Source organism: Fukomys damarensis, unplaced genomic scaffold (assembly GCF_012274545.1).
Source record: "Fukomys damarensis isolate Sample0158 unplaced genomic scaffold, DMR_v1.0_HiC HiC_scaffold_30, whole genome shotgun sequence".
Classification (NCBI taxonomy): Eukaryota; Metazoa; Chordata; class Mammalia; order Rodentia; family Bathyergidae; genus Fukomys; species Fukomys damarensis.
The window spans coordinates 38,077,897-38,105,441 of record NW_022900942.1 but is presented as its reverse complement, the minus strand read 5'-3'; the positions used below and the strand labels follow the sequence as shown (position 1 = coordinate 38,105,441).

Genomic DNA, 27,545 nt, shown 5'->3' with positions numbered 1-27,545 from the left:
GAAGGTGGGGGCGGGGAGCAGACATCTGGTAGACCAAAGGGTTGAAAACAGGCCTCTTGGGTTGATCAGATGGGAACAACAGAGGTTAAACTGAGTTACCTGGAGGTTAGGAAACCAAGAAGAATGCCTGCAAAGCTGAGTTTTGGGCAGATGGCCCACTTTCATTTTCTTTGTCTTGGATTTATCTAGTTTATAGTCAAGTAGCTAGCTTCTGAAGTGTACCCCAGACTCCCAACCCTGTCATCCATGACTCCCCACTGTTTACCCTCCTTCCTTTTCCGGTAGTAGCCCCCCAAGCATCCTGCATGTGAAAGAATCACAGAGGATCCATTCCCTGGTCCCATGGAGTTTAAATATCTCCCAGGCTGCAGAAGTCAGTGTGGGCCACAGAGGGATGATGTAGGAAACAAAATTCTGAGCTGTACTGTGTTGAGGGAAGAGGAGGCTCCTTTGAGGCTATGTTGAGGGGAATGTGAGGCCCATCTTTGGACACCAGCCTGTGGCTCGCATCTCCACTTCGCACTGTGGCTCAGGCTCCAGGCTTGGTCCCTGAGAACCCCAGGCTTGGCCTCCCTCTTATCAGTCTCTCCCACCCCAGCATCTTGGCCATCACAGGCTAGGTGTCAACTTTAAGTATGATCAGCACACCACGTGCAGAAGTGGGAAGGTGGAGCAGGCGCTGCAGGGAATTTGCATCATCCCATGGAAGGGTAGAAATGCCCATTCTTTGCTGGTGCTCCCGCTGCTCGGCTGGGCAGCTTGTTGGCTTCTAAGTGAGCATCTGCAATGATGAGGACACAGGACTTCCTTTTTTTAAAAATTAATTTTATTGGTATATTTTAGATTCATGTGATAACATGCATCATAGGGAATTTGTTCCTGTACGTACTATATCTTGATTCATTTTTTTCCCATTTCCCTCCCCTCCCTTCAACCCCTCTTCCTTTCCTAGAACTTTCTGAGAAATGTCTTCATGTGGATTCAAATTTGTCTCTCAGAATGAGTTTTCCCTGACTGCAGCTCTGACCTGACCGAGTGTCCTCTCCCTTGCTCATACCCAGATTCTCCAGCTGTTCCTCATGCCATGACTGTAGTTCTCTCACAACCCTACTCTCCTCCATCAGGTCCAGCTCATAAATGTCCACCTTGGCACAAGATGCCTGCCCAGCCATCCTTTCGACCTGTTGCATACTGGGAAAGGCAAATCCTGAAGCCTTTCATGGGAGGGTGGTCCAGAGGCCCTGTGGGATTTGCCTTGCCACAGAGGCTCCCACCTCAGTCTGCTCTGGGAAGCTGGGGCTTGTCCTTGGTTTCAGGCCAGAGGGGGCCTCGGGTTGTTGGCCAATGGGGGCCTGGCTGTGCCTGAGCAATCTCACCACCACAGCCTTCCTCAGCATCTCTGTAGGGAGATTCAAAACCACTCCTCATGGGTGTCAGCAGCTGGAGACTTGACAGTAATCCGTCAACCCTTCAGGCTGGAACAGGCTTGTTTCTAGGGGAGCTATGGAGAGGGAAAGGGGAAGAGGAGGAGAGGTGGGACCACCAGGGCGATGGCATGCATTTCTGGCCAGTAGCCCACTTGGGCTGGTGGGTTCTTCCCTGGGGGACCTGTGTGAGTCTGCATGAATGTGTGAGTATTCCATACAGGGAGGAGGGGACTCTATTAGGGCAGAAGGCAGGGATCACAGCACCTAGACTCAGGAGGCCCTGAACTCTAGCCTGACTCTGCCAGAAGTAACCAAAAGCCTTGGACAAGCTACACAAGGCCTGAAAAAGTTCACCGTGACTGTGAGAAGGGGTGTCTTGGCCCCCTTAGAAGCTCCTTGGCACTGTGGTCTTCCTCACAGCCTCTGTGGGTAGACCTCTGCTTTGCAAAAGACTTTTTAGTGGCTGGTGCGTGCTTTTGAAAAAGGAGCACACACTGAGAGCTCCAGTGATTAGGTCAAGACCTGTCCCCACTGGTGGCCTCTGTCCTTTCCCTGCACACCACCCTGTTGTTTCCAGAGAGGGTCTCTTTAGCTTTGCCCACCCCTGTCTCTGCAATGGGCCCGAACTCCAGGGCCTTTCTGCCTCACCACTCTGGGGAATGATCCTGGGTCAGTGAGCTGTGGGACAGCCAGAAACCGGACACCCTGAGAACTGGCTTGGGGACAAGGGAACATGGCCTGGCTTCCCTGGAGGCCCGGAGGGTCTGGTTCCCATCCTCTTCTAGGGTTCCCAGGAGGAGTGAGGTCTGGCTCTGGTTGGCTGGGCGATCCCTGACAGGATTCTGGGCAGGCCTGTGCCTGAGGCTCCCACAAATAGAAAATGATTGTCACCAGGGAAACATGATGGGTGGCAGCCCACAGGCTGGGCCGAGGTGTCAGGTGCCAGTGTGGTGCCATCAGCTTCACCTGCCCTTCCTCCTGCAGCCCCTTTTGTCTGAGGACTGACTATGGGGCCTCTCAGACCTGGAGCCTTGAGGGGGAAGCTTTGAGGGTGCAGAGCAATTTGCTAAAAGAGTAGAACAAGTAATACTGGGTCTGGGCCGTGTGTGTGTGTGTGTGTGTGTGTGTGTGTGTGTGTGGAGAGACACAGAGAGAGAGAGAGAGAGAGAGAGAGAGAGAGAGAGACAGCCTTCAGTCAGGAGTGGGCCATCCTCCTCAGCCCTTGCCCCACTGCCTCCACCATCGCTGGTACTCTTAGTATTGTCCTGGCTTCTCTCTCCACTCCAGGTCCAGCTCTGACTCCACTGCCCACATCTGCTTTACAGAGGAGGCCCAGACAGCATCCAGGGTGTGCTCTGGTGACCCGATGCCATTTCTGTACCACTCTGCTCCTTGAGAGGCCCCGCTTAGTCCCTTTGGGGTGCTATAACAAAATGCTGTGACCTGGGTGGCTTTCAAACAACCAACATTTGTTGCTCAGAGTTTTGGAGGCTCGAAGTGCAAGATCAAGGTGTCTGTGAAGGCCTTTTCCTCATGGATAGCATATGCTAGCTGTGTCCCCATGTGATAGAAGGGGCCAGCTAGCTCTCTGGGGTCTCTTATAAGAACATTGATCTCTTTCATTAGAGCTAATCGCCCTGCAAATGACCACCTACTAATATGACCACATCGGGGGTTACATTTCAAATTATGGATTTGGGGGGACACAGACATTCACACCATAACATCCCTGACTGTTACCTCTGCTTTGTCAAGCTCGCCAGCTTTCTGTGCTCTTCCCCTAGTCCTGCTCTTCAACTTGGCTTTCAAGATACAGCTAGGTTTAAATCTCCATCCTGTCACTTTCCCAATGGGTGCACTGGGCAAGTCACCAAACCTTTCTGAGACTTGGGCTCTCACCTCTACCTACCTTCCCAAAGCTCTTGGCCTTGTGTCCTGCCTCTCCCTTTCCTTTCCTTCCTCCTTGGAGCTGTGCGGTTTCTTCTGTCCGCCAATCCACCCACTCTCCAGCTGCCAGCCTCCTTGGGCTCCTCGCCCACAAGGCACAAAGCAGCTTCCAGTTTCCAGGCATTTGTGAAGCACCTGTTTTGTGTTCTGTGGTGTCAGGTGGGCATCAGATAACCGTGCACCTATGGACTTCCACATCACAGCTGAGCAGGGCCATACCTGTCCTCTCCCTACCCCGTACCCCTCACCTGCCTTGCTTAGGCTGAGCTAGTGCTATAAGCCACTGGTCCCCATTAAGCTGCAATTGTCAGTATCAATTTCCAGGGGCCTAAGACATTCATTTTTTTTCTTCAGAAGCTAATTTGTGTCTTATAATTGATGTGTTTATTTAATGTGGTGCATTGTTTCTGGGGAGACCCTTCTTTCCCTTCGCTCCTTGAAAATGTTCTTTAGCTCAGGATGGATCATTCAACTGGTGGCATTTTAGCCTTATGGAATTATGATAAATACACAGTGGAATCATGGACATCTGCAGATTATTTTCTTTTAACCTGAAGGAGTGATCTAATGGGAAAAGCTGCAGGTAGTCTACTAGCGTGGGGGGGGCATCTGGGAATGTCACTGTTCAGACTTCACTGGTCATTGGCTCATCATGGACCCAGGTAACCCCTTGGGTTTCACTTCCTTGGTTTCAGAATAACCAGATCAGCTGTTATCAGCTACTGTCACCAGGCCCACATGACACAGTGCTGAGGAGGAGCCCAGGGTTCATATTTCCCATCCCAGCAGGATGATGAGGCTGTGAACCACTCTGGGAATGGAGGTAATGGAAGAGGGATACAGAGTCCCTGAATGGAAGTTGAGGACCTTTGCAGGTGAAAATTGCCAGCAACATTATAGGACAGAGAAATACTATTGTCCACCTTCCTTTTGTTCCCCATCCTGGCAGGGACATCTGTTTTCACCCCCCTGTACATCAGCTGGGCAGCCTCCCTAGGCCAGGCTGTTAGTCTCTGCCCTGTGGTGGCCATGGGACCTTGCATGCTGCTGAGCTCAGGACAGGTACCTGGTGCAGAGGGGCAGTGGGCCAGGAGGAAGGAAAATGCAACAGGAGAGATTGCTGCCACCCAGGGCCTGAGCCCCCAGCCCCTTATCCCTGCCCGACCTCCTCAAACCCAGGGCTCCTTGGGAACTCCTGTCCTTCTCTTTACCACTCAATTTCAAACCGATTTGCTTCAGCCAGCCTCAGCGCCTCAGGCTTTTGGAGGAATCTGGAGGAATTATTTTTCCCTCACTCCTTTCAACCATCAGGCAGGCATCCAGGTATCTCCCGAGCACCTGCTGAGCAGCACGTGGGGATCCAGACTTGGTGAAGCCACACAGCTCAGCCAGTGGCATGTGTAGACCCTAGGGGCTGTCAGGTGCCTAGTGGATGGGAGAGGCTGGGTCATCTATAGACCTCTGGGGGGGTGGGCATCCCTGGGCTTGTGGGCAGGTGGCATTTGTGTGGAGGTCCAGAGGTAACACAGACCCTTAAAGATGGGGAAGGCAGCCGTGAGATGCGAGCAAAGTTCCCTCTGGGAATGGGCATAGAGAGTCAGCCGACCAACATGGGAGCCTGGGGAGGGCTTGGTGGAATCCGAGGAGGACTGAGCTTTGATGTCAGGCTAAAGGGTATGGGTTTCATCCGTCAGCAATGGGGGAGCTTCCCGTGTGAGGGTAGACTGGTTGTCTAAAATGCTTTGTGCTATATATAGAACTGGCTCTTTCCCTTCAGAGCTGTGTTGTCCCATCTGGAAGCCATGAAACACAAGGGGCTTTTGAGCACTTGGAATGTGGCTTGTCCCAACCGAGATGTGTTGTAAGAGCAAAATATGTACCAGATTTTGAAGACCTAGTATAAAAAAAAAAAAAAAGAATGTAAAATATCTCAGTAATTCTTTAAAAAAATCAAATACTTTTATTTTTTGGTACCGGGGATCGAACTCAGATCCTTGAGCTTGCGAGGTAGGCGGCGGAACCCCTGAGCTAAATCCCCGGCCCTAAAATAAAATACATATTAAAATAACATTTTGGTTATATTGAGTTATATAACAATATTAAACTTAATTTCACCTGTCATTTTATTTTTCTAAAGGTAACTACCAGAAAATTTTAAATTCCTTAGTGGCTCACATTATAATTCTGTTGGATAGAACAGGCGTAGTCTTCTCGGTGTTCTTTTTAAAACAACTCATTTCTCTCCTCTCATTAGGACTGTCTTCCACTCCTTTATCTTCTTACACTTCTTCTTCCCTTTGCCTCGGCTCTCTCCTTTATCTGTCATGAGGGTAAATGGTCGAGTGAGGGGAGGCGACCCAGGGCCACTTTCTCATGCCCCAGTCCCTGGACTCATTAAAGGTAGAATTCATGAGGCAGACAGAGAGGCCCTCCTTACCCGAATGCCTGTAAGAACTAAAGTTCAGGTGATTCTCTTCTGGCTCATTTTTAGTTCTGTTTCTTTTTGCAAATTAAAAAAAAAAAAGGAATCCATCAAATACATATTATTTACAAACTTGAATAGACTAGTAAGATAGATTTAGTAAAATAGCTGGTATCTGCCTCTGCCTTTCTCACTAGAGTCAAATTTGCTTCAGCTCAACACTTCCCGTTCTTTTTCAGGCATCACCTTCTGATTTACATAAGTGACTGAGAAAATTTCTAACTAAACAGTTAGATTGCTTTGTTGATTTTTCAACTTCTGACATTGCCTATATTCTTCATATTATGTTCTTTTCTGTTCTAATATACTCCAACAGTTATTTGTTGTATTTTTATTATATAAATATTATTGGCTGCTGAGTATATAATTATATAATAGTATATAATCTATTATATAATAATTATAAAATAGTACATAATAATTACAGTTTCTTACACAGCTTTTTTTCTTCTATAATAATTATATAATAGTACATAATAATTACAGTTTCTTACACAGCTTTTTTTTTTCTGCAGGTAATCACTGCCCCATTTTCTTTTGTTATTGCCTTGCTATGATTTTAAAAAACAAATCCTTACCAAATTATCAATGTTTAAATTCCTTCAAATTGTATTTTCATGTGGCCAAATTTACCTGTAAACCTATTCTTTCTATACTATCCCTCTTCCCTCCAGATGCCCTCTTGGAACCCTTATCCTTGTGTGGAGCTGTGTGCTTGAGAACATTCCACTTCTTTGGGGCGCACCCCCCCCACTGTCCCTTATTCTTGGTTTGTGTCAGTACCTCTTTGAGAAGACAAGAACGTTAATTTTTATGGGAAATCCTGCGTGTTTGAAATGGCTTTATCTTATTCCCGCAGTTGATTAATGGTTTGACTGAACATGGAAATCTAGATTGAAAATCATTTTTTTCCTCAAAGTACCAGGAAGGCAGTTGCTCTACAGTTTTTAAGGTTCTAGGGTCACGTTTGAAAAATCTGATGTTATTCTGATTTATGCCCTTTGCATAGGATCTGTGTACTTTCTGGGAAGTGCTAGAATGGTCTCTTGGCCCCTGTTTGGAGATTTTACACTGTGATCCCTTGGAGTGGGGTTCTTAACCCCTATCTGCATTGCTGTGTACTTAGAACACCTTTTTTAAAAATCAAGAACCACAGACCTTCAGTCCTGGGAAATATTTTTTGTAATTTTTTCATAATCCTCTCCCCACTATTTCCTCCATTTTTTCCTCTCTTACTAGTGAAATGTGGAGTCATGTGATCAACCTTGTCTTACTCTGCTTCTGGGAAATGTTCCTGGCTTTATCTTTAACTCCACTGTTGAAGTTCAGATTTTGCTTTGTATATTTTTAATTTCCAAGAGCTCTCTCTCTTTTTTTTAAATAGCTTCTTTTAAAATGGCTTTCTGTTGTTTCAAGGATTCAACATCTTATTTCTCTGAGGATACTCACGCCCTTCCACTACCACCACCCCAAACCACCCAATCCTAACATTATCTCTGTTCCTCTGAATTCATTTTTTTCTTTTTAAGTTTGGCATGTTTTCTCTCTCTTTTTCACTTTGTGGTTTTCAATTTTTCACTTGGTTTTAAATTCCTGTCTGATTATGTCAGACAAAACAAGCCACTAAGAGCTGTCTGGAAGCTCTGTGTGCCTGTGTACAAGAATGGACTTACAATTAATTGGTGTCATTATTTAGTGGCTAGAGAGACTCAGGCATTTTATTAGGTCACTATCAACCAGAAGAACCTATAGGACTTTTACTAGGACCAAAAATTTTCCTGAGAGAAACATCCCCTAGTTTCCAGTCCAGGAGAGTGTGCAAGGAAGAGAGACATGCCCATTGGCAAGATATTTAGAACCAAGTAGTAGAAGGAGATGGGGGTTCCAAAGTTCCATACACAGACCTTCACTTAATTGTGTTTTGCATGGTGCTGCATCCCTGAGTAGTGTCACCCATCCCCTTGGGGCTTTTCTGGAAGGAGGAGTGCACGGGAAAGGGGAGAAGCCTGGGCATAACTGCCCCTTGGGGAGACTTGTCCTCATTCTCACTCGGCTCAGCTCTTTACACTCTCTCCTGCCTCCCGAAGGAGCCACTACCTTCTATTCCTGACCCTTCCAGCCTCTTGCAGTGATTTGTCCACTCCTTTGGTAGGTGCTTGGTATTTGATTTCTCAGCTCTGCTAATTCCTCCATCTGTTTTCTATCTTCCAAATTTCTGTTGACATCTGTTGCTTGCTGATGTCACCCATTTTGTTCTGTCTTTGTATCTGTTTATGGTCTCCTTATTTTGTTGGTCTCATTTCAGTGGGGTTTGGAAAGGAGCAGACGTGTGTTGAATCTGCCAGGTTTAGCAGGAAGTTCTCTGCAAATCTTTCTGTACTGCGGGGTCTACCTCCTTGTCTCATTGGAAGATTCCTCCAGTGCCCAGAGCTGGCCCCCAAAATGGAGAATTTGAAAAGCTTTCTTGTCATCAAATTCAACATATTTAGCAAAGCAGTGAAGCCTAAATTAAACGTGGCCAGAGCCCAAGTTATACTTGGATATGTCTGGTTTTAAATAAATTCTAGATGTTATTATAAACTATTATTTACATAATAAATTATTTTTGCCTTTCCCTCTCAAAACCGCAATGCAAGAAAACTTCTGGCTTCTTTCTCTGTGGACTAGAACTTGCTCTGGATTGGGTGGTTGGTAGGCCAAGGTCTCCATGAAGTTCAGAGATTGGCTAGGCTGCCCTAAATTTTCTCTTTGTGACACAGATGAGATTATATGGAAGGAGGTTAAGTCAAGAAAGCGAACCTGCCATCAGGCCTTTAAACCTATTAAGTGTGTTAATTATCTTTTTAAAAGATGTTTATCTGTTCATTAAACAGTCTTTCCACTCCAACACATAACAAAACACTTCAGTATGAAAGATGACCATGTGTAGACAGGAGTGATGGAATTGCTGTGTTCTAACAAAGGTCTTGAGTTTCACCAGCTCCGGGCTGCCGGGGTGGGGACCGGCGTCACAGGGTCATGTGGGAGCGTCCCAGCGCTGGTCCTCACGGACGCTTCTGTCCTTGCCTTCCCAGGTGCCCCCTTTCAAAGGTCTCAGCATCCTCACGCTACCTCCTGCCGCCACTTCCACCTGGGCCCCCCGCAGCCACAGCAGCTCGCCCCCGACTTCCCGCTGGCCCACTCCGTGCAGTCGCAGCCGGGCCTCACTGCCCACATGGCCCCGGCCCACCAGCACAGCGGCGCCCTGCACCAGTCGCTGACCCCGCTGCCCACCCTGCAGTTCCAGGACGTCACAGGTCCCTCCTTCCTACCTCAGGCCCTGCACCAGCAATACCTCCTGCAGCAGCAGCTCCTGGAAGCCCAGCACCGCAGGCTCGTCTCACACCCCAGGTTCACTGCCTGCACCAGGGGGCGGGGACAAGGCAGGGGCTGGGCTGGGCGGAGGCTGGGCCTGGAGAGACCAGGAGCCAGGCCCCGGCAGGGGTGGACGCGGGAGGAGACAGGGAAGGGGCGGGGCGGGAAAGGTGTTCAGGGCAGTGGGCCCTGATTCTTGGCTTCTGCTTGCCAAACTTTGCCAACAGTCGCCAAGTGGCTCTGTGGGAAGTAGCTTTTGCCTCAGTTGGTGGCCTTCATTTCAGACAGTGACCTCTATCGTCACCTGATGATTCCTTTAGAATCAGAGTCTCTCTGATTCTACAAGTTCACAGTGGACTTTTCCAAGTGTAGGGAGAAGTTTAACTAGGGACCCCCATATCCCTTCCAGCCTCATAACCGTCTCATTCTAATACCCAAGAATCAAAGAATTCCAACGGTAATGCCTGGTTCCAGCTCTGCCCTCAAAGAAGCCAAGTCTAGTTCAGCTCCATCCCATGAAACAAGAGAGTAAAATTAGATAGTACTAGTCAAGTGGGTCTGAAGGAGCTGCACTTCTCTGAGCTTCAACTGTCAAGAAAAAGAATTGGATTAGTACAGTGATTCTCAAAAGTTTTGGTCATAGAACCCGCTTTAAACTCTTAAAATGAATGACTGCAGAGAACTTCTTTTTATATGAGTTAGACCATCAATATTTACCAGATTATAATTTTAAAAAATGATCAATTCATTAAAAAATAAATCCTTATGCTAAACCAATACAATATTTTATGAAAACAGCCATATTTAGTAAGAAGAGTGACTTTTTTTTTAACATATTTGCAAATCTCTTTAAGGCACAGTTTAATAGAAGAGTTGTGTCCTTATGTCTGCACAGTCTTGCAAAATGCCATGTCACAAAGTTTTGGAAAAACCTACTGTTCACCTGTGAGGGTGAAAAGCAAACTGCATCTTAATTTGATCTCTCAAACCATCTGAAAGCACTAGGGACTCCCAAGGGCACTTGGAGCACTTTGGGAACTGCTAGGTTAGATGATCTCTGAGGTTATAAGCATCAGTGATTATGGCATTTGGGGTCCCTGGGGCAGCAGAGCACTGCTATAGCAGGTCAGAGGTGAGAGGTGGGTCACCAAGACCTGGGGTGTTCAGGGAGGTTTTCCTGGGGAAGGGGGGGCTTTGACTTTAGCCATTAACGTTGGAAAGAATACAGAGAAGGGACGAGGAGAGGAGGAGAAGATGGTGGAACAGCGGGCTACATGGAGAGGGGTGCCCGCAGGACAGATATATGTATGTTTTGAGGATGGCCCGCCAGGAACAAAGTGGGAGCATTAGAAAAAGGACAGAGGAAGTGACAGAGTTTGGGAGGAAGGTGATGGACTGCTGTCCACACCTAGGGAGAGGCCTGAGGTCAGTGGGTAGCCTGAGGACAGCTAGAAAGTCTGAGTGACCAACTGCTACTCATCTAGGAGGCTTCCTTGGAGTTTGGGGGCAGGGGTGCAGCCTGTACCCTCATTGGTGTGGGGAATTGCACAGAGTTCTGGGAACTCTACTGTCCCTGGCAGGTCCTGATGCCACTGGCTGTTTCTTTCCTTTCTGGCACAGGCGGAGTCAGGAGCGTGTGTCTGTCCACCCCCACCGCCTCCACCCCAGTTTTGACTTCGGCCACCAACTACAGACCCCTCAGCCCAGGTATTTGGCTGAGGGCACTGACTGGTGAGTTTCTGGGATGTCTGGGGAAGGAAGTCTGTCAATCTTGCTGGATCCATGAGGTTTCTGTTTTCCTTCCCTTTGAATGATGCAGGGGGCCTAGACTTCAGTCCTTGGCCTTGGTCCCTGCTCCTAACCTCAGAGCCAGATAGTTCCACCTGGCTCTAGTTCCAGCAATTAGTTTAGATATAACTGGGTTTCATCCTGGGCCTAGCCTGGGGCTCAGTATTTGTAGTCCTACAGGGGAGGAGGGAAAAGGAGATAAACATTTTCTAAGTTCAGTAACTCTATGAAGTGGTAAATGTGGGTGGAAGGCAAAAAGGAGACTTCTGAGGAGTGAGGGTGGTCAGGAAAACCTCCTGGAGGGCGTGGGTCTTGAGGGAGCCACAGAAAAGTGCTGCGGAGTGTGGTCAAGACAACACGGGATGAGGCCATGGGTCCTGAAGGGTGAAGACGGAGCTGGCCAGGTAAAATTTGGGGAGAGAAGCTGGCAGGAGAGGTTGGGGGTTTTGTAACTGTGTCTTGTAGGCAGGGTCCCTGTGCAGTCTTCCCACCATCTACTGTATGTGGGACAGAGGTCTTTGTTGTCCTCGGAGGCAGTATTGCTTGTTTTTGGATCCTGGTTCCACTCAACTTTCTGATTCTAGTTTTAGAGAGGGCTGATTATAACTAGAGGTGGATCAGAACCCTCAAATACTTTTAAAAGATGTGTGGCCCACTGAGTCTTCAAATATAAATGGCATCACCCCTGCAATGTATTTCTAAATAGTTCAGTAAAAAATAATTCCTCCAGAGATATGCAGGATATAGAGATGCAATAAAAGAGTAAAATAATAACCTTTGGGGAATCAGAATGAAGGAGGATCCAGGAATTCTGTATGTAGTGCTTGGAATTTAAAGGTAAAAAATTTTTTTGTTTTTGTTTTTTATTTGTTTGTTTTTTGGGGACAGGGTCTCACTATGTAGTTGAGACTGACCTGGAACTCACTGTGTAGCCCAGGCTGGTCTTGAACTCACAGCGATCCTCCTGCCTCAGCCTCCCATGTGCTGGGATTACAGGTGTGCACCACCATATACTGGTCTTGAACTCACAGCGATCCTCCTGCCTCAGCCTCCCATGTGCTGGGATTACAGGTGTGCACCACCATGCTCTGCTTCAAATATGTAGTTTTTTTTTTGTTTGTTTGTTTGTTTGTTTTTTCCTGGTACCAGGGATCGAACTCTGGTCCTTGTGCTTGCAAGGCAGGTGGCAGAACCACTGAGCCAAATCCCCGGCCCTCAAAAAATATTTTTAAATGTAAAAAAAATTCACAGGAAAAAGATTGAGTAATTTTAAAAAACAAATGTATTGTGGTGTCATTTTCAGCCATTTGGCTTGGCAAACTGGCTTAGTGAGAGAATCTCTGGGATCCCCTTCCACAAACACTTAGGAATGTCTCAAAAGGGTTTCTGGTTGATAAACCACCAAGGGTGCTTCTAGGTGCAGGAAAGAGAAGTTTTAGCATTTCTATTTTCTCCAGCCCTCTGCTTATTCTCAGGTACAGTCTCCATTAAATTGGACAAACCCTTAAAAGAGATTGCACCACTGCCAATTTTACCCAGCCCTTTTCTAACAAGCAGATTCAAATTAGGAAGATTTAACTGCAGTTTGGATTAAATCCTGTCCCTCAGCAGTCAAGTCAATTCAATTTGATTCAGTTCAGCACACATGGAGCATTCAGGGCACTTACCCAAGGCGGAGTGATTGGAATGGCCTAACAAGGCCTGTGGAACTGGACAGATGATACAGGTACCATTGTCCTGGAGAGATGTCAAGAGGAATCATGCAGGTGTTAGTCCTGCCCCAGCTTTCTTTATTAAGCCAACCTCTTCTTCCTTCTCCTTTCAGTCACTCTGCGGTCTTGGTCCCTGTTGCCTGGAGAAACCCAGAGCACAAGACCCTGAGAGGCTGTTGCATGCCCCCAGAGTCCTACTTGGGTCCACCTGAGGCTGCCCTGCCTGTCCTGTTCCCACTCTTCAAGTAGGAAGCTATTTCCAGGGCAGGAGGTGACAGTTGCTTCTCCCATGCAGTGAGCTCTGCTCCAGCAAGGGCTGGCCTAGTCTTGACAAGTGGTTTTTGTAATTGCAATCCTGCTAACTGCATCCCAATCCTCTTTTCCAAAGAGGACTTTTCTGCCAGAAGAAGGGACACTGGTAAGAAGGGACATGATTACAAAAAATGCATGTCTGGAAAGGCTACTTCCCCTCCCCCTTTTTCTTTAGACAAACATCATTGGATTACAAAAAATGCATGTCTGGAAAGGCTACTTCCCCTCCCCCTTTTTCTTTAGACAAACATCAGAAACCTTGAATGTTCTTCAGGCCATCTGAGACAGCCACAGGTCCTTGTCCAGCCTCAGGCTTGAGACTGCCCTGGCCTTTCTTTTCCCCTTCCTTGGGGGTTAAGTCTCCCTGAGCAGCTTTTCCAGCTGGGCATCCTGGAGTAGGCCTTGGGGGATAAATTCCAAATGTTCTCCCTCCCTGGGACCTGACCCTGACCATGAACACCAGTCCCAATGTCTCTGTCCTTGTCATGCTCTTTTTCTGATCCCATTCTGGCTTCTCAGTTTCAACTCTGATCCCTAGGGTGACTGCACTTCACCACAACTCTACCACTCCCCAGGAAGAGGTCTCCAGACACATGGCATCTGTGGACAGAGGGTGGTGGAGGTGGGGAGCCTCCTGCTGTCCTACCCCCACAGAGCTCCCCTGGGCCTCTGGAGCTCCCCAGGACTTAAGGGTCTGCTCAGCAACCAGGCCAAACCATGCCTTGAGAAAACTGATGATTGAATATATAGTTGAGCTTGATGTTTAGGCACAAATGAAAAAAAAAAGATGTATATGGAAAAACGGTCCACAAGAAATCTCCAGAACAGAATTTTGGGTTAGCCCGGTGGCTTTGGGCTGGGAGATATTTCTAGGACTCCAGCCTCTGCTTCAAAACAAAATCAGGTTCTCAAGGTTTGGTGGCAACAGCAGAAAGTGAGAGAGACATTGCTTCTCCAGACCCACTGTCGCCTGGATAAGTCCTATCCAGACATCTTAAAGATCAAGCAAGCTCCATCCCCCACTGAGCACACTGATCCAAGACTTTCCTGATAATTTCATTGTTCTCTTCTTTCACTTTATATCTTCTTAAGGTGGAACCTTAGGTCATAACTTGGATCTCTCTTCTTTTCTAATGTAAACATACTAACCATGAATTTTTCTTTTTTAAAGATTGAGAATTTTCTCATTTTCCTTATGATTTATTTTTTTACATAAGGCCGGGTAGGAGTATATTGTTCAGTTTTTGAATATTTGAAATTTTCCAGATGTTTTTTTTTTTTGGTTGTTGTTATTGATTTCTAATTTAAAACCAGTGTGAATGGAAAACTTAGTCTGTGTAATTCTAATCCTTTGAAATTTATAAAGATTTGTTTTATGGTTCAGCATGTGTTCCATATGTATTTAAAAGAATGTATGTTGTGTTTTTGTTGAGTGCTGTATAAACATTACTATAAGCTCAAGTTAGGTAATAATGTTGTCCAGGCCAGGCATGGTAGTGTGCATCTATAATCCCAGTACTTGGAAGACTGAGGCAGGAGGATCCTCATCAGTTCGAGGCCAGCCTGGGCTGCATAGTGAGTTCAAGATCAGCCTGAACTGCACAGTGAGACTGTCTCAAAAAATAAAAAACAAAAGAAAAATGTTGTTCAGGTCTTCTACTATACTAAAACTTTTTTGGTCTGCTTGTTCTGTGAGTTATGAGAAAGCAGAGCCGAAGTCTACAGGTATGATTGTGTCTTGGTTCTTTCAGTTCTATCAGTCTTTGCTTCACTTATTCTGATTATTAGGATATATGTATTTCTTATATATATTAGTGCATATGGAATTGTTATGTTTTCAAAATATGTTATTATAAAGTGTTTCTCTTTATTTTTGTTTTGTTTTTGTTTTTTTGGTACCGGGGATCCAACTCAGGCCCTTGTGCTTGTGAGGCAGGCGCTGGAACCACTGAGCTAAATCCCCAGCCCTTCTCTTTATTTTTAGTAATGTCCCTTGGTTCAAAATCTACTTCGTCTGATATAGCTGCCCTAGCTTTCTTTCAATTACTGTTTGTATGGTATATTTCTTTCCTCCTTTTATGCTTAACCTGTGTCTTTATATTAAATTTTTTTATAGAAAGCATATATTTGGATTCTACTTTCCAGCTGACAATCTGTTAATGGGAGCATTTAGTCCATTTATATTAATGTAATTATATTTTTGGGATTAAATCTACCATTTTTCTGTCTTCTGTTTGTTCTGTCTTTTTAAAAATCACTTTTCATCTATTTCAAGCCTCTTTTGGGTTGGTTGAATATTTTCTAGAATTAAATATTGGCTTCACTGTCACATCATTTTATTTTATCTTGTTATTTTATCCTATTTTGTGAGTGTCCTTAATTTATAATATGGATAGTTAGGTTATCCCTCTACCCCACAATAGAGTTATACTGCTTTGTGTGTAATGTGTACTTTCATTACCTCTTTTCTATTTCTTTTGTGAGCTTTGTCTCCATACATGTTATAATCACCACAATACATTGCTGTAAGTTTTGCTTTAAATCAAGCACTTGGAACCACTGTGGAAATCAATATGGAGACACCTCGAACAACTAGGATTGGAAGTCCCATTTGACCCAGCTATTCCCCTGCTGGGTATCTTTCCCAAAGAATGAAAGGAATCATACCACAGTGATACATGTGCACCCATGTTTATAGCGGCACAGTTTGTAATAGCTAAAACATGGAAACAGCCCAATTGCTCATCAACTGGAGACTGGATAAAGAAGATGTGTTTGTTTTTTTTGTTTTTTTGTTTTTTTGTTTTATAAAATGAGGTAATACTCAGCCATTAAGATTGAGAAATTAGTCATTTATAGCTAAGTAGATGCACGTTGAGAACATACTCAAGTGAAATTAATAGGACACACGTGTAAATTCCTATAGTTTCTCTGGTGTGACAAACTAAAAGTGTAAATAAGGGTCAAAATGTATAATTGATATTTTGTAATAGGGAGAAAAGGTCTAAAGGTATTGGGCAAATGGGAGGGATAGGGGAAAGGTAAAAAGGGAAGAGAAAAAATAAGAGAAAAGGAAAGAAATGGAAACAAAGTCTTTGTAAATAGGGAAGGATGGAGCGGGGAAGGGAGGCTAGGGGAATGCGGCAAAAATAAGAACCAAGACTTGTCATATAAAGGTACAAGATCCCAATGATGAATGTAACTGCATTATATATATAAAATGTACCAGCAAAGATTCAGTTTATAATTAAAGAAAAATAAATCAAGCACTTGGCAAACTCTGGCTTTGGAGGTCAAACATGGCCCACTCCTTGTTTTTGTAAGTACATTTTTATTGGAACACAGCCATGTCTATTTATTTACATATAATTCCTGGCTATTACTGAACTATAGTGTCCATTGCAATAATTGTGACAAAGAAATATGGGACTTTGATGCTAAAATACTCACTCTCTGATCCTTTACAGAAAAAGGTTGCCAATTTCTCTTTTAAACAATCAAACTTATGTGTTTTAAATGGAGAAAGGAATATTTAACATTTCCCACATAGCTGCCATCCTGGCATTCTTTATTTTTCTGCATAGATCTAAGGTTCTATTTGGAACTATTTTCCTACTGTCTGGAAAAGTTCCTTTATTGTTGAATTTCTTGTCATGCTGGTCTGTTGGCAGCACTTTCTCTCCACTTTTGTTTGTCTGAAAAAGTCTTGTTTTACCTTTATTTTGAAAAGTGTTTTTTTTTTTTTTTTTTTTTTTTTTTTTCCTGGCTGACTGGTTTTTATTGTTGTTCTCTCAATAAAGATGTCATGCATTGTCTTCTGGATTGCTTTATTTCTGGGGAAATCTATGATAATTCTTATGCAGATTCTTTGGTATCTAATGGATCTATTTTTTTAGCTAGTTTTAAAATTTTGTTTGTCTTTATTAATGTTTTTCAGACATTTGATTATGGTGTGCCATGAGGTGATTTTCTTTGTGTTATTCTGCTTGAAATTGGTTAAGATTTTTAAATTGATGGGTTTATAGTTTTAACCAAATTTGGAAAAATTTAAGCATTATGCCCCTAAAATATTTTTTCTATTCTTTACTCTACATCCTCTGCCTTTGAGTCTTTTTTATTTTTCCACTACTAATACCTAGATCCTTAGCACTGAGCTACATCTCCAGTTTTTAAATTTTTAAAATTTTGAAACAGGGTCTTGCTAAGTTGCCCAGGCTGGGCTTGAATGTGTAATCCTATTGCCTCAGCCTTCTAGAGCACTGAAATTACAGGTGTGTGCTACCACACAAGCTTCCTTTTGAGTCTTTACTTACCCATATAGTTGACCACTCTGTATTATTACTGAGACTTAATCTTTAGTCTTATTTTTGTCTGCATACTTCATTTAGATCATTTTATTGATATGTATTTAAGTGACTAATTTTCTCTTGTATAGTGTCTAGCCTGCTATTAATCTAACCCAGTGAAGTTTCATTTCAGACATGCATTTTTTATCTCTAGAAGCTCCATTTTGGTCATTTTATAAATAAATATCTTCCTTTTTTCTCCTTCCTATGTTTACATTTTCATCTACATATTTGAAATGATTCCAATAGCTACTTTGGCACTTTTATTTACTAATTCCTGTCATTTCTGTGTCTTGAAGGTCTATTGTCTGATTTCCACATGATTATGGGCATATTTTCTCCCCCACCCCCAAGGACTGAACTCAGGACCTTGTGCAGGCACAGTGCCACTGAGCTATGTCCCCAATCCCTATCCTTTTTGTAAAAAGCACATTCAGTGTTTTTTTATTGAATGATGAATGTCATGAATTATATATACATTGTTGAGTAATTAAGTTTGTCTCACTCATTTAGAGACTACTGAACTTTGTTCTGTTAAGCAGCACTTGCAGTTCAATTTTATTCTTTGGAGACTTGTTTTTAGTTTTACTACTACAGGTCTAGAATATCCCTAGATCAGAGAGTACTCTAGACCTGCCCTAATAAAGCTTATAAGCAAGCTTCAAAAGGCTCTCTGAATGATCATCAAGGACTCTCTGTGCTGACTTGTTGGAATTCAAATGCATCCTAGCCCTGTGTAACTTCTGGAAAACATTCACTACTCCTTGGGTGCTCTTTGCTCAACCTTGTCGGATTTCATCCCATGCATATATTACCTTAGTATTCAGCAAAGATGACAGGGGACTCAAATGCAGATTTCTGGAGCTCTCTTTTGATGCAGCTCCCTTCCCTCCAAAATACTGTAATCTGGATGCACTATCATGGGAAGAGCCAAGAAAGTTGTAGGACTTACCTTGTTTGTTTTCCTTCCCCCAGGGATCACAGCTCTGCACTACTCATTATGCAGTGTCTGAAAAAAGATTTCATGTATGCCGTGCAGTTTTCTAGTAGTTTACTGTGGGAGGGTAAATTTGATTCCTGCTCCCCCAACACATAGCTGGGAGCAGAAATCCCTTTATGGCCCTTAAAAAGAACTATTCAATTCTGATTCTTTTTTTTTTTTTTAATGAACACATGGAAGAAACCAGAATTTACCCTTGTCTGGATTTTGCTGTTACACTCTGGTGGTATCACATAAGATGTTCTCAGTTTCCTATATTCCCTACACATAGGCTTTAGATCAGTGCTCTAGCAACTTGGGGTTCAATTCTTATTTCTTAGCAAAAATACTTCAGAGGTGGTGTTGTGTCTTTCCATCAGAAAGCACTCCATGTCTGGTTGTCTTTCCTTTTGTGATATTAGCAGCAGTTGATGATTTTTGCCTAGATCCTTTATTTCTTTAGGGGATGCAAAATGATGACAAATAATTTAATCCTTCCTTATTCATTTATTAGCTGGAAGACACTTATAAAGAGAAATTTCCCCACATCAAGTATTTAGTTCTTTGAAGTACATTTAATAAGGAACATGCACTATAAATGTTTGGTTTATTTTTTAATTTACTGGTTTTCTAAGTGAAGAGTTGGTTATCCTTCAGAGGATCAGTTTTCTTTAGCATTAGTTCACTCTCATCGGTTAAACCTATTTCATGTGTTTCAGTCTCTATAGCAGTTATACTTATTTTTTTCAGCAATACATCAAAAAGTCTGATTTACTTAAAATGAAAACTCATAAATAAACATAATTCTCTATTTGAATATTAAGACCCTTCAGGAATTTTCTAATGCCAAATTTATTTTTTAAAAATGTTGTCATGCATATTTGCCATACATATGAATGCATTCATTGTGGGGAGTTGGTATATATATATATATATTTGTATATTGTATATGTATACATATATATATGTATATGTATATATAAATTGCTTCTTAATCCTTTTTATTTTCCTCCCCCTTTCCCTCTCTAAGTTCCTTTATATTTGCAGAAGTTCTATTTTCCTGTTTTCTTTTTTTTTTTTCTGTTTTCTATCATCTACCTTTTACTTTAATTTTTTTATAATTTGGGTTTCTCATATATGAGAAGCCATGTGATATTTAAGCTTCTGTGTCTGATTTATTTCACTTAGCATTATGGTCTCAAGGTGCATCTATTTTCCTACAAATGACTCAAATTTGTCCTTCTTTATGGATGAGTGAAATTATGCTTATTGCCATGCAAATTATTCTGCCTGCCTGGTGGGAGCCCCTTCTGGGTGGTCCCTGAGCATTTAGCAATGACCTCAGAGTGCTTTGATAGCTGTCTTGCTTTCAGTTATGACAAAATGTTTCACTCTCACCTTGTGCATTTTCTCCACAGATCTGAAATGAGCCCTTTTCCAAAATAGCTATTGGTTCATCTTCAGTGTAATTAATTAGATTTGAGTGAAATGAGTTTCCCTACACTTTCAGAAGTGTGTGTGTGTGTGTGTGATGAAGGAATGTGGCTAGGGTAGTTTTCTAGCCTATAGAGTTAAGAGTAGAGGTCCCTTCCCTGTTGTTTTCTCAACGTGCTCCTTCCCCCACTTTCATCTGGGCCTTATCTTTCCTTTACTGTGTGTCCCCCTTCTGCTCTGTTCGGATACTTCTTTCAGCATTTCTCTCAGTGAAGGGCTTTGTCTTGCGGGGACGGGTTGGACTCCAGTGCTCTCAGGCCTTGCAGAGCTGTTTGCTTTGGGGCCTCGGTTTCCTCCTTTTACAAAGACGGGGAGGGCTGTGTGACAGACAGTGTGTGGCCCTGATGTCTGAGGTCCCTCCTGGAACGAGATGGCTCCTCTGCTGCCTTGGTTCACTGAGGTTGTGTCCCCACAGGGATCTCAGCGTGGACGCTGGTTTGAGTCCTGCTCAGTTCCAGGTGCGGCCCATCCCTCAGCACTATCAGCATTACCTAGCGACTCCTCGAATGCACCATTTTCCTAGGAACTCCTCCTCCACACAGATGGTGAGTGAAGGGGCCCTGCCAGGAAATGAACTGCCAGCTAGGCGCAGGGGTGAGTGGAGGCCTGTGGCCCCTCTGTGTCCCTGCTCCACTGTGTCCAGCTGGCCTTGAGTCCTGGCTCCTACAAAGACCAACCACTCCCCTTTCCTCTTAGCCCCTGCTCCTGCTCTGGGCTGAGTGGGAGTGAAAGGAAGCTGCTGGGCAAGAAGCTGGTCCTGCTGAAGGAGTAGGAGGAGAAAAGGGCAGTGGGTCATGCTGGGGTCTCTGAGGGCAATGCACAGGGCTGAAATCAGATAGGACAGACTCTGTCCCTCCTATTATTTCCTGTGACCATGTGTTCCCGGGCTTTGTTTTTACTTATCTGTGAAATGGGAATGTAGATGTCTGCCCAATACATCTGGTGTGACGGTAAAAAGAGATCCCAGTGGCACTGTTCTGAGCACTTCACATGTCTTAGTTCATCCTCCCAATAACCCCATGCAATAGGATTTTATCCCTATTTTACAGATTAGCAATCTGAGGCCTAGAGAGGTTATATGGCTGGTCCTGGGATGCACTGAGGACTTGTGATAGGATCTGGTCCCTCTGACTCCTAGTCAGGGTGAGGAAGAGGTGACTAGGTCAGGGCCACTCAAGTACAGGGCCAGTCTGTATTTAAAATATTTATGTTTTCCTCAGCTGGACTTTTTAAATATTCATTTTGACTTTTAAAATACTGCATAACACTAATAATATACTATGGTTACGGATTCTTTTGGGCCTTGCCTTGATCCTGGCCTGCCCTTAACCGGACACTGTACTCTGCTGCCCAACTGCTTGGTTTGAGTCCTGGTTCTGTCACTTGGTTGCATAACTTGAGGTAATTACTTTATTTGTGCTTCACTTTCCCCATCGGCAAAAGGGTGTTGTAATTGCACGCACAGTGTAGATCAAGTGAGGTGACTGGATTGGTTTGTCATGTGATGTGCTTATGGCAATGCCTGCCTGCCAAGAAGCGGGTGCCGAGGCAGGGCTAGCTGTCATTTAACTGATTTTGTCAGAGCTGCTTGGGCTGGTCCAAGTTTGGTTCTTGATGAGGAGACAGGGATTCAAGAGCATCTCTGATGCCTGCAGTGTTCAGTGTTTCTGGGTGTGCTGGCCAGTAATCATGGGAGGAGCAGTTGCATATGGGTCTCTTCTTTTTTTTTTTTTTTTTTTTTTGGTACCCAGGATTGAATTTGGGTCCTTGTGCTTGCGAGGCAGATGCCTGAACCACTGAGCTAAATCCCTAGCCCTGCATATGGGTCTCATGGGTAAGCCTGGGATTCTCCTCTATCCAAGCTTTTCTCTCCCCAACAGGTCGTCCATGAAATCCGAAACTACCCTTACCCTCAGCTTCACTTCCTTGCTCTCCAAGGACTTAATCCCAGCAGACACACCTCCGCTGTACGGGAGAGCTATGAGGTACGCTACTCTGTTTAACACTCCTGGATTGGTGGAGATGCTATTACCTTCCATCATCCACCCTGCTAGTGGGGAAGTCACTGGTGGTAGGAAGTCCCAGGGAGGGAGCGGTGTGGGGGGAGAGGAAGTGGAGGAGAGGAAGCGGGCAGAGGATGGTACAGACTCTCAACTCAGACAAGGCTTTCCTGATGGCTAAGTGAATGTTTCCTGCTGACATCTCAGGTGCCCTCATTCTTACCTTGTGTGTACGTGTGCATTTGCATGTGCTGACTACACGTTTTTGTTTTCCTCTTTGTAGGAGCTGCTTCAGCTTGAGGACAGGCTGGGAAATGTGACTCGGGGAGCTGTGCAGAACACCATTGAGAGGTTCACCTTCCCCCACAAGTACAAGAAGGTGAGGACAAACCCTGGCTCGTTGCCTATAGGGGCATAGCCCAAAATCCAGAAGCCTCTGCTCTGGTTAGATGCTTAGAAGCTATGATATCTCCCAGGGTTTTCTTGCTTGTGCTGTGTGGTCAGAGGGAAGATAGTCTTCTTATCAGCAAAGGAGGAGGGCACTGTGTTTGTGTGTGTGTCTGTGTGTGCATATATCTAAATGAGGTGGGCAAAGGTTCCTGCAGGAAAGGCTGAGATTTGCTTTATAAAGCAATTTCAAGGCCAGTGTCACCTATGGAAGTGTTCTGAGCAGGGGTTTCCAAACCTGACTTTTAAGACTGAGTATTCTGACTGAGAAGTTTTAAAGCTACAGGGCCACTGGCTGTATGCTAAGTCAATAGAAGTAGAATCGGCAGGAATTTTGCCCAGGAAACTGAGCCTTTAAAACATTTTAAAATTTAAATAATGAAAAAAATTAGAAGCAACCAAGATGTCCTTCAATAGGTGAATGGGTGAACTGTGGTACATTCATGCAATATTATTTCACAATAAAAAGAAATTAGCTATTAAACCATGAAAGATGTGAAGGGTCATGAAGCGCACATTACTAAGGGAAAGAAGTGAGCCTCTGAAGGTTGAGTCCTGTGTACTATATGACATTCTGGAAAAGGCAAAACCCCTGAGGTAATAAAAAGCTCAGTGACTGCCAGCTGTGAGGGGGGAGGAATGAACAGGTGGAGTGTAGAATTTTATGGCAGTGAAATTCTTTTGTATGGTATCGTAACGGTGGACACATGATGCTGTACATGGTCAACACCAATAGAATGGCACGATACAAAAAGTGACCCTTCGGCTGAGGGACCTCAGCTGTTACTAGTGGACTATTATTAGTTCACCAGTATTTTTATCCAATTACAGTAGTGCATCACACAACCTGAGATGCTAACGTTAGGGAAACTAATGGGGGAATATATGGTAACATTGTAATTTTTACTCAATTTTAATGTAGACTGGAACTGCTATAAAAATAAAGCATATTGTAAAGCCAAATGAGCGATCAATTGTAAAAGTCCTCTCTTTCAGAAGAAATTAAAAACTTGACAGCTATTGAGAATCTTAGAGCAGGATATGCCCATGGTGGTCCAGCCAGAGGCTGTCAGCACTGGCTCATGAGCTCAAGAGTGCAGGGGGTAGAAGCACCTGGTGTCGGAGTCAGATCACCAGCTTTGACTTTTAGTTCTACTACTTGCAGCTGTGTGACTTTGGATACCATGCGTCACTTTTCCAGCGCATCTCTTTTTTATTTTTTTGATTTTGTTCCAGGGGCTTGCTAAATTGCCTGGGTGGGGCTTAAACATGCAATCTGCCTGCCTGAACCTCCCAGCGTGCTGGGATCACAAATGTGCGTCACCATGCCCGGCTTTCTTCTCTTTTCTTTTCAACATGATTCACAGGGATGATGTATGCACACGGCCCAGTGCAGTGCCTGCTCCCTACCGAGTGTTTGGGAATGGTGGGCTGCTCTTACCTGGGGATGAGGAGCACTTTTGCCTGTGGGATGGAAGTGGAAGACTACGAATCTTGTTACACACATCTCCTCACAGAGGTGTTGAATTTATCCATGAGTAATTTCAGCCACATTTATTGAGTGCCTACTACGCATCAGATTCTGGATCACATACTAATAGGGAACATGACAGTACTTCTGTAGCTAAGGGTATCATCTGCATGAGGAAAGTGGTTCTTCTGTGAAGAAGCTTTAAGCTTTTGGAGAAGAATACGGAAGGGAACTATTGGATATGCAGGGACCTGGAGCAGTTTCGATGTCCCTGATGTAGTGAAGATGTTCACTCCTCACAGGGCCACATACCACACCTACCATCATTTCAATAGGCCCCAAGAAAATAGGAAAAGGGCCCGGGATTTAAATCAGTGGTGCCGCCTGCCTCGAAAGTGCGAGGTCCCACTTCTTCAATCCCTCTACCAAAAAAAAAAAAAAAAAAAAAAAAAAAAAAAAAAAAAGGAAGAAAGAAAGAAAGAAAGAAAATAGGGAAAAGAACCAATACAGAATGAAAAGGGAAAATAGATGAATCAGTGAGATAAAGGGCTCAAGTAAAAACTACTCTTAAGGGAGAATTAAGAAAATAAAAATATTATAAAAGAAATAAGAATTAAAAATGAGAAATGAAAAAGATTTAGGACCCAAATAAAGAGTAAAAAAATATTTTTTATTTTATTTTATTTTTTAAGATAAGGTCTCTCGGGGTTGGGGATTTAGCTCAGCGATTTGGTGGCCTGCCTTGCAAGCGCAAGGACCCAAGTTCAATCCTCAGTAGCAAAAAAAAAAAGATAAGGTCTCTCTGTGTAGGTAGTTCCAGCTGTCCTCGATCTCACCATGTAGTCCAGGCTGGCCTTGAACTTGTGATGATCCTCCTGTCTTAGCCTTCAGAGTGCTGGGATTACAGGTGTGTGTCATCACATGTGGCAAAATGTCAAAAAATTTTTTTGAAAACTCAAACTCAGTGTGACATAATATAAGACAAAAAGTGTATCTTAAAATAATATAACAAAGTTATAAAAATATGTAATGAAAATAGAGAAATATAAAAAGAAAAATGAGAACTAGGAAAAGATATAAAGTAAAATTAAAATCAAGAACATCAGAGTCAAAAAGGAATGTTTATAAAATGGGAAGGTAAGAACAAAAGAATAAGTAATATTAAAATAAATAAATGCTGGGCTGGGGATTTGGCTCAGTGGTTCCACTGCCTGCCTCGTGAGTGCAAGGGCCTGAGATTGATCCCCATTACCAACAAATAAATAAATAAACAACCAAATAAATAAATGAATAAATGCTGAGAGAAGTTAAAATTAAAATAAAAATTATACAGATAATAAAAAACCAGAAGACCTAAGCAATTAAAACTACAAAATAGGAAAGAGATTAGAATTTGAAAAGAGAGAATAGAGAGAAATAATGGTTAGGTAAAATAAAACAAGGTAATATGAAGCTAAAATTATGAAGTATAAAAAGGAAATCATGAATCATAGTGGGAAAAAAAACCAATAGAAACAAGGCAAACAGTCAAATATGTTCATCTAGAGCAGGTAATTTTCCTATGTTGTTACCACATTATTTCACAGCACAGCACACAGAAGGGAACATGAAAGGGAGCTGGTTTCATTCACTGATTGGTTTCCTTCCCCCAGAATATTTATAAGTAGCAGGGACACCCTTTACACTTAGCCAATGTGGGGTGGTAGGTAAAAATGGTAATCTTGGATGTCTGCACCATCTGAGAACCTGAAACTTTCTACAGAGTGGTTAACTACTTTCACAAATTTAGCACAGAATTGCAAACGGAAGTATTCAAGTCAGTAAATACTGATAGTATGTCTGCAGGATGTCTATCCTCAGATCGGAGCTGGAGCCTGCTTTAAGGGAAGTTTCTGGATGGAAAGAGAAATGCAGCAATACAGAATTGTTCGCAACAGTGTGGTAGAAGTTACAGGCATTACTGATGAATGGAGTAAATTTGTCTTCATCTGGTATTGAGAACATAAGTAAACGACCTGAGTTGAGTGAAAGAATGAATGAATGCAGGCACGAGTGAATCATGGACCGCAAAGTGGATTGAGAGGCCTGGAAGCAAGGTCCAGGTTGGATAGGATGTGATGAGCAGGCAGCATGAGGGAAGCAGGGAGGGGAAGCTTAGTTAATACACAAGACAGAGCTTTGCAATAGATCAGTTCATTAGGAACCTGATTCCTTTCCGAACTCTGCACTCCTTAACAGTGCCTGAGTCAGGAAACAAAAGTCCATCTAGCCTCTTCCTCACTTGGTTATAACCCTCTCTCTCCTCAGCATTAGGGAAGGGTTGGGAAGAGAGGAAAAAAGACACTGACTCCCAGGGGAAGAGGAAGCTGCAGGGTGAGAGGGGGCTGTGGGTGAAAGCTAATGGCCACCAGGTCAGTCTGTCCCAGGTAATGAGTGCCCATCACTTTGCTTCTTGTAGCGAAGACCCCAGGATGGCAAGGGTAAGAAGGATGAAGGGGAAGAGTCTGACACCGATGAGAAATGCACAATTTGTTTGTCTATGCTGGAAGATGGAGAAGATGTGAGGTAGGAGGCCACCTCTTGGATTCTCTCCCGCTTCTCTCACAGGCGTGGGTGCCCAGACACCACACTGCATGTCCAGGGGCGAGGGTGCTTGTTTACATGTGCATGTGACTGTGCCAAGTGTGCCGTAGTGTGCTTTGTGGTTGCACTGGGAAGGTGAGACATGGAAAGTTCTAGATGTGGTGCCCATAGCTATGGACTCATGGAAGCAAAGTGAAAGAGGGCATCAGGATGTTTGGCCTGGTGGGTCTAAGACAAAGTCATGGTTTTGTTTCTGGCTGACCTGAAAGGGCTTCATGGAGGAGGAGGAGGAGGAGGAGGAGGAGGAGGACCTTGACACTTACTTTCCGTCACAGTTTCTGTCCTCAGCCATGACCTCACAATTACACCTCAGTGATCCAGCGCATGTCTCTTTATCCCCTGAGTGTCTGTTACTCCTGCTGCAGCCCCGACCAGCTTCTGCTGCCAGTCACCTGACTCTCTTCCTCTCTTCCAGACGCCTGCCCTGTATGCATCTTTTCCACCAACTGTGTGTGGACCAGTGGCTTGCCATGAGCAAGAAATGCCCCATCTGCCGAGTGGACATTGAGACACAGCTGGGAGCCGACAGCTGAGGGAGGAGTTAGCCAGTGGACACCCCATTTCCTTCACCAGGTCCCCCCACGGCCATAGCCCTTGCAGCCAAACTTTGCCTTCTGAGCCATTTGACGTAGAGGAGAAGCCTGCAAGCACATTTTGTGGAAAGAGGAGTCAGTGGTATCAGTGTCTGAGGGAAGGAGTGGGTGGGGGAGGACCCACCCATCCAGATGGTGACTTCCCCATCCACCTTGCTCGCAGGAGGGAGGGAGCTGGCCGTGCCCGGAGCAGGGGTGGGAAGGGGGGGCCCACGCCGCTGAGAACTAGATGCGATCCCGAGGCACTAGCGGATAGACGGCCCCTCAATCCTGACCTTCGAAGGATTGTATATATACCTCTGGACCAAGTAGAAACCATGTAGGGGTCTCTAGCTATTTCTGTGGATGGCAGCCAGAGCATGTTAGCTTAAGAAAAACGTCGTGTGTGGTGCTCTAGTCATCTTGTGGTGGACATGTCGCTATTACCGAACTTGCACCAAATATTTCTCATTGAGTTTCTTGTTTTGGTGCCTGACTGAACCAACCAACAACAGCCCCAGTTTTCCCGTCTTTATGAGAGAGAGAGAGAAAAAAAAAAAAGGAATCAAAG

General features: G+C 44.1%; 1 protein-coding gene across 1 annotated transcript; it reads left to right on the top strand.

Moving 5' to 3' along the window:
- The first annotated feature begins 8,985 nt into the window (after nucleotides 1–8,985).
- On the top strand, nucleotides 8,986–27,545 carry Rnf165 (ring finger protein 165). Its single transcript, XM_010621645.3, has 7 exons — nucleotides 8,986–9,228; nucleotides 10,831–10,941; nucleotides 20,257–20,386; nucleotides 21,722–21,826; nucleotides 22,125–22,220; nucleotides 26,218–26,324; nucleotides 26,818–27,545. The coding sequence occupies exons 1-7, from the start codon at nucleotides 9,071–9,073 to the stop codon at nucleotides 26,933–26,935; spliced, it is 825 nt and encodes a 274-aa protein (XP_010619947.1). The 5' UTR covers nucleotides 8,986–9,070; the 3' UTR covers nucleotides 26,936–27,545.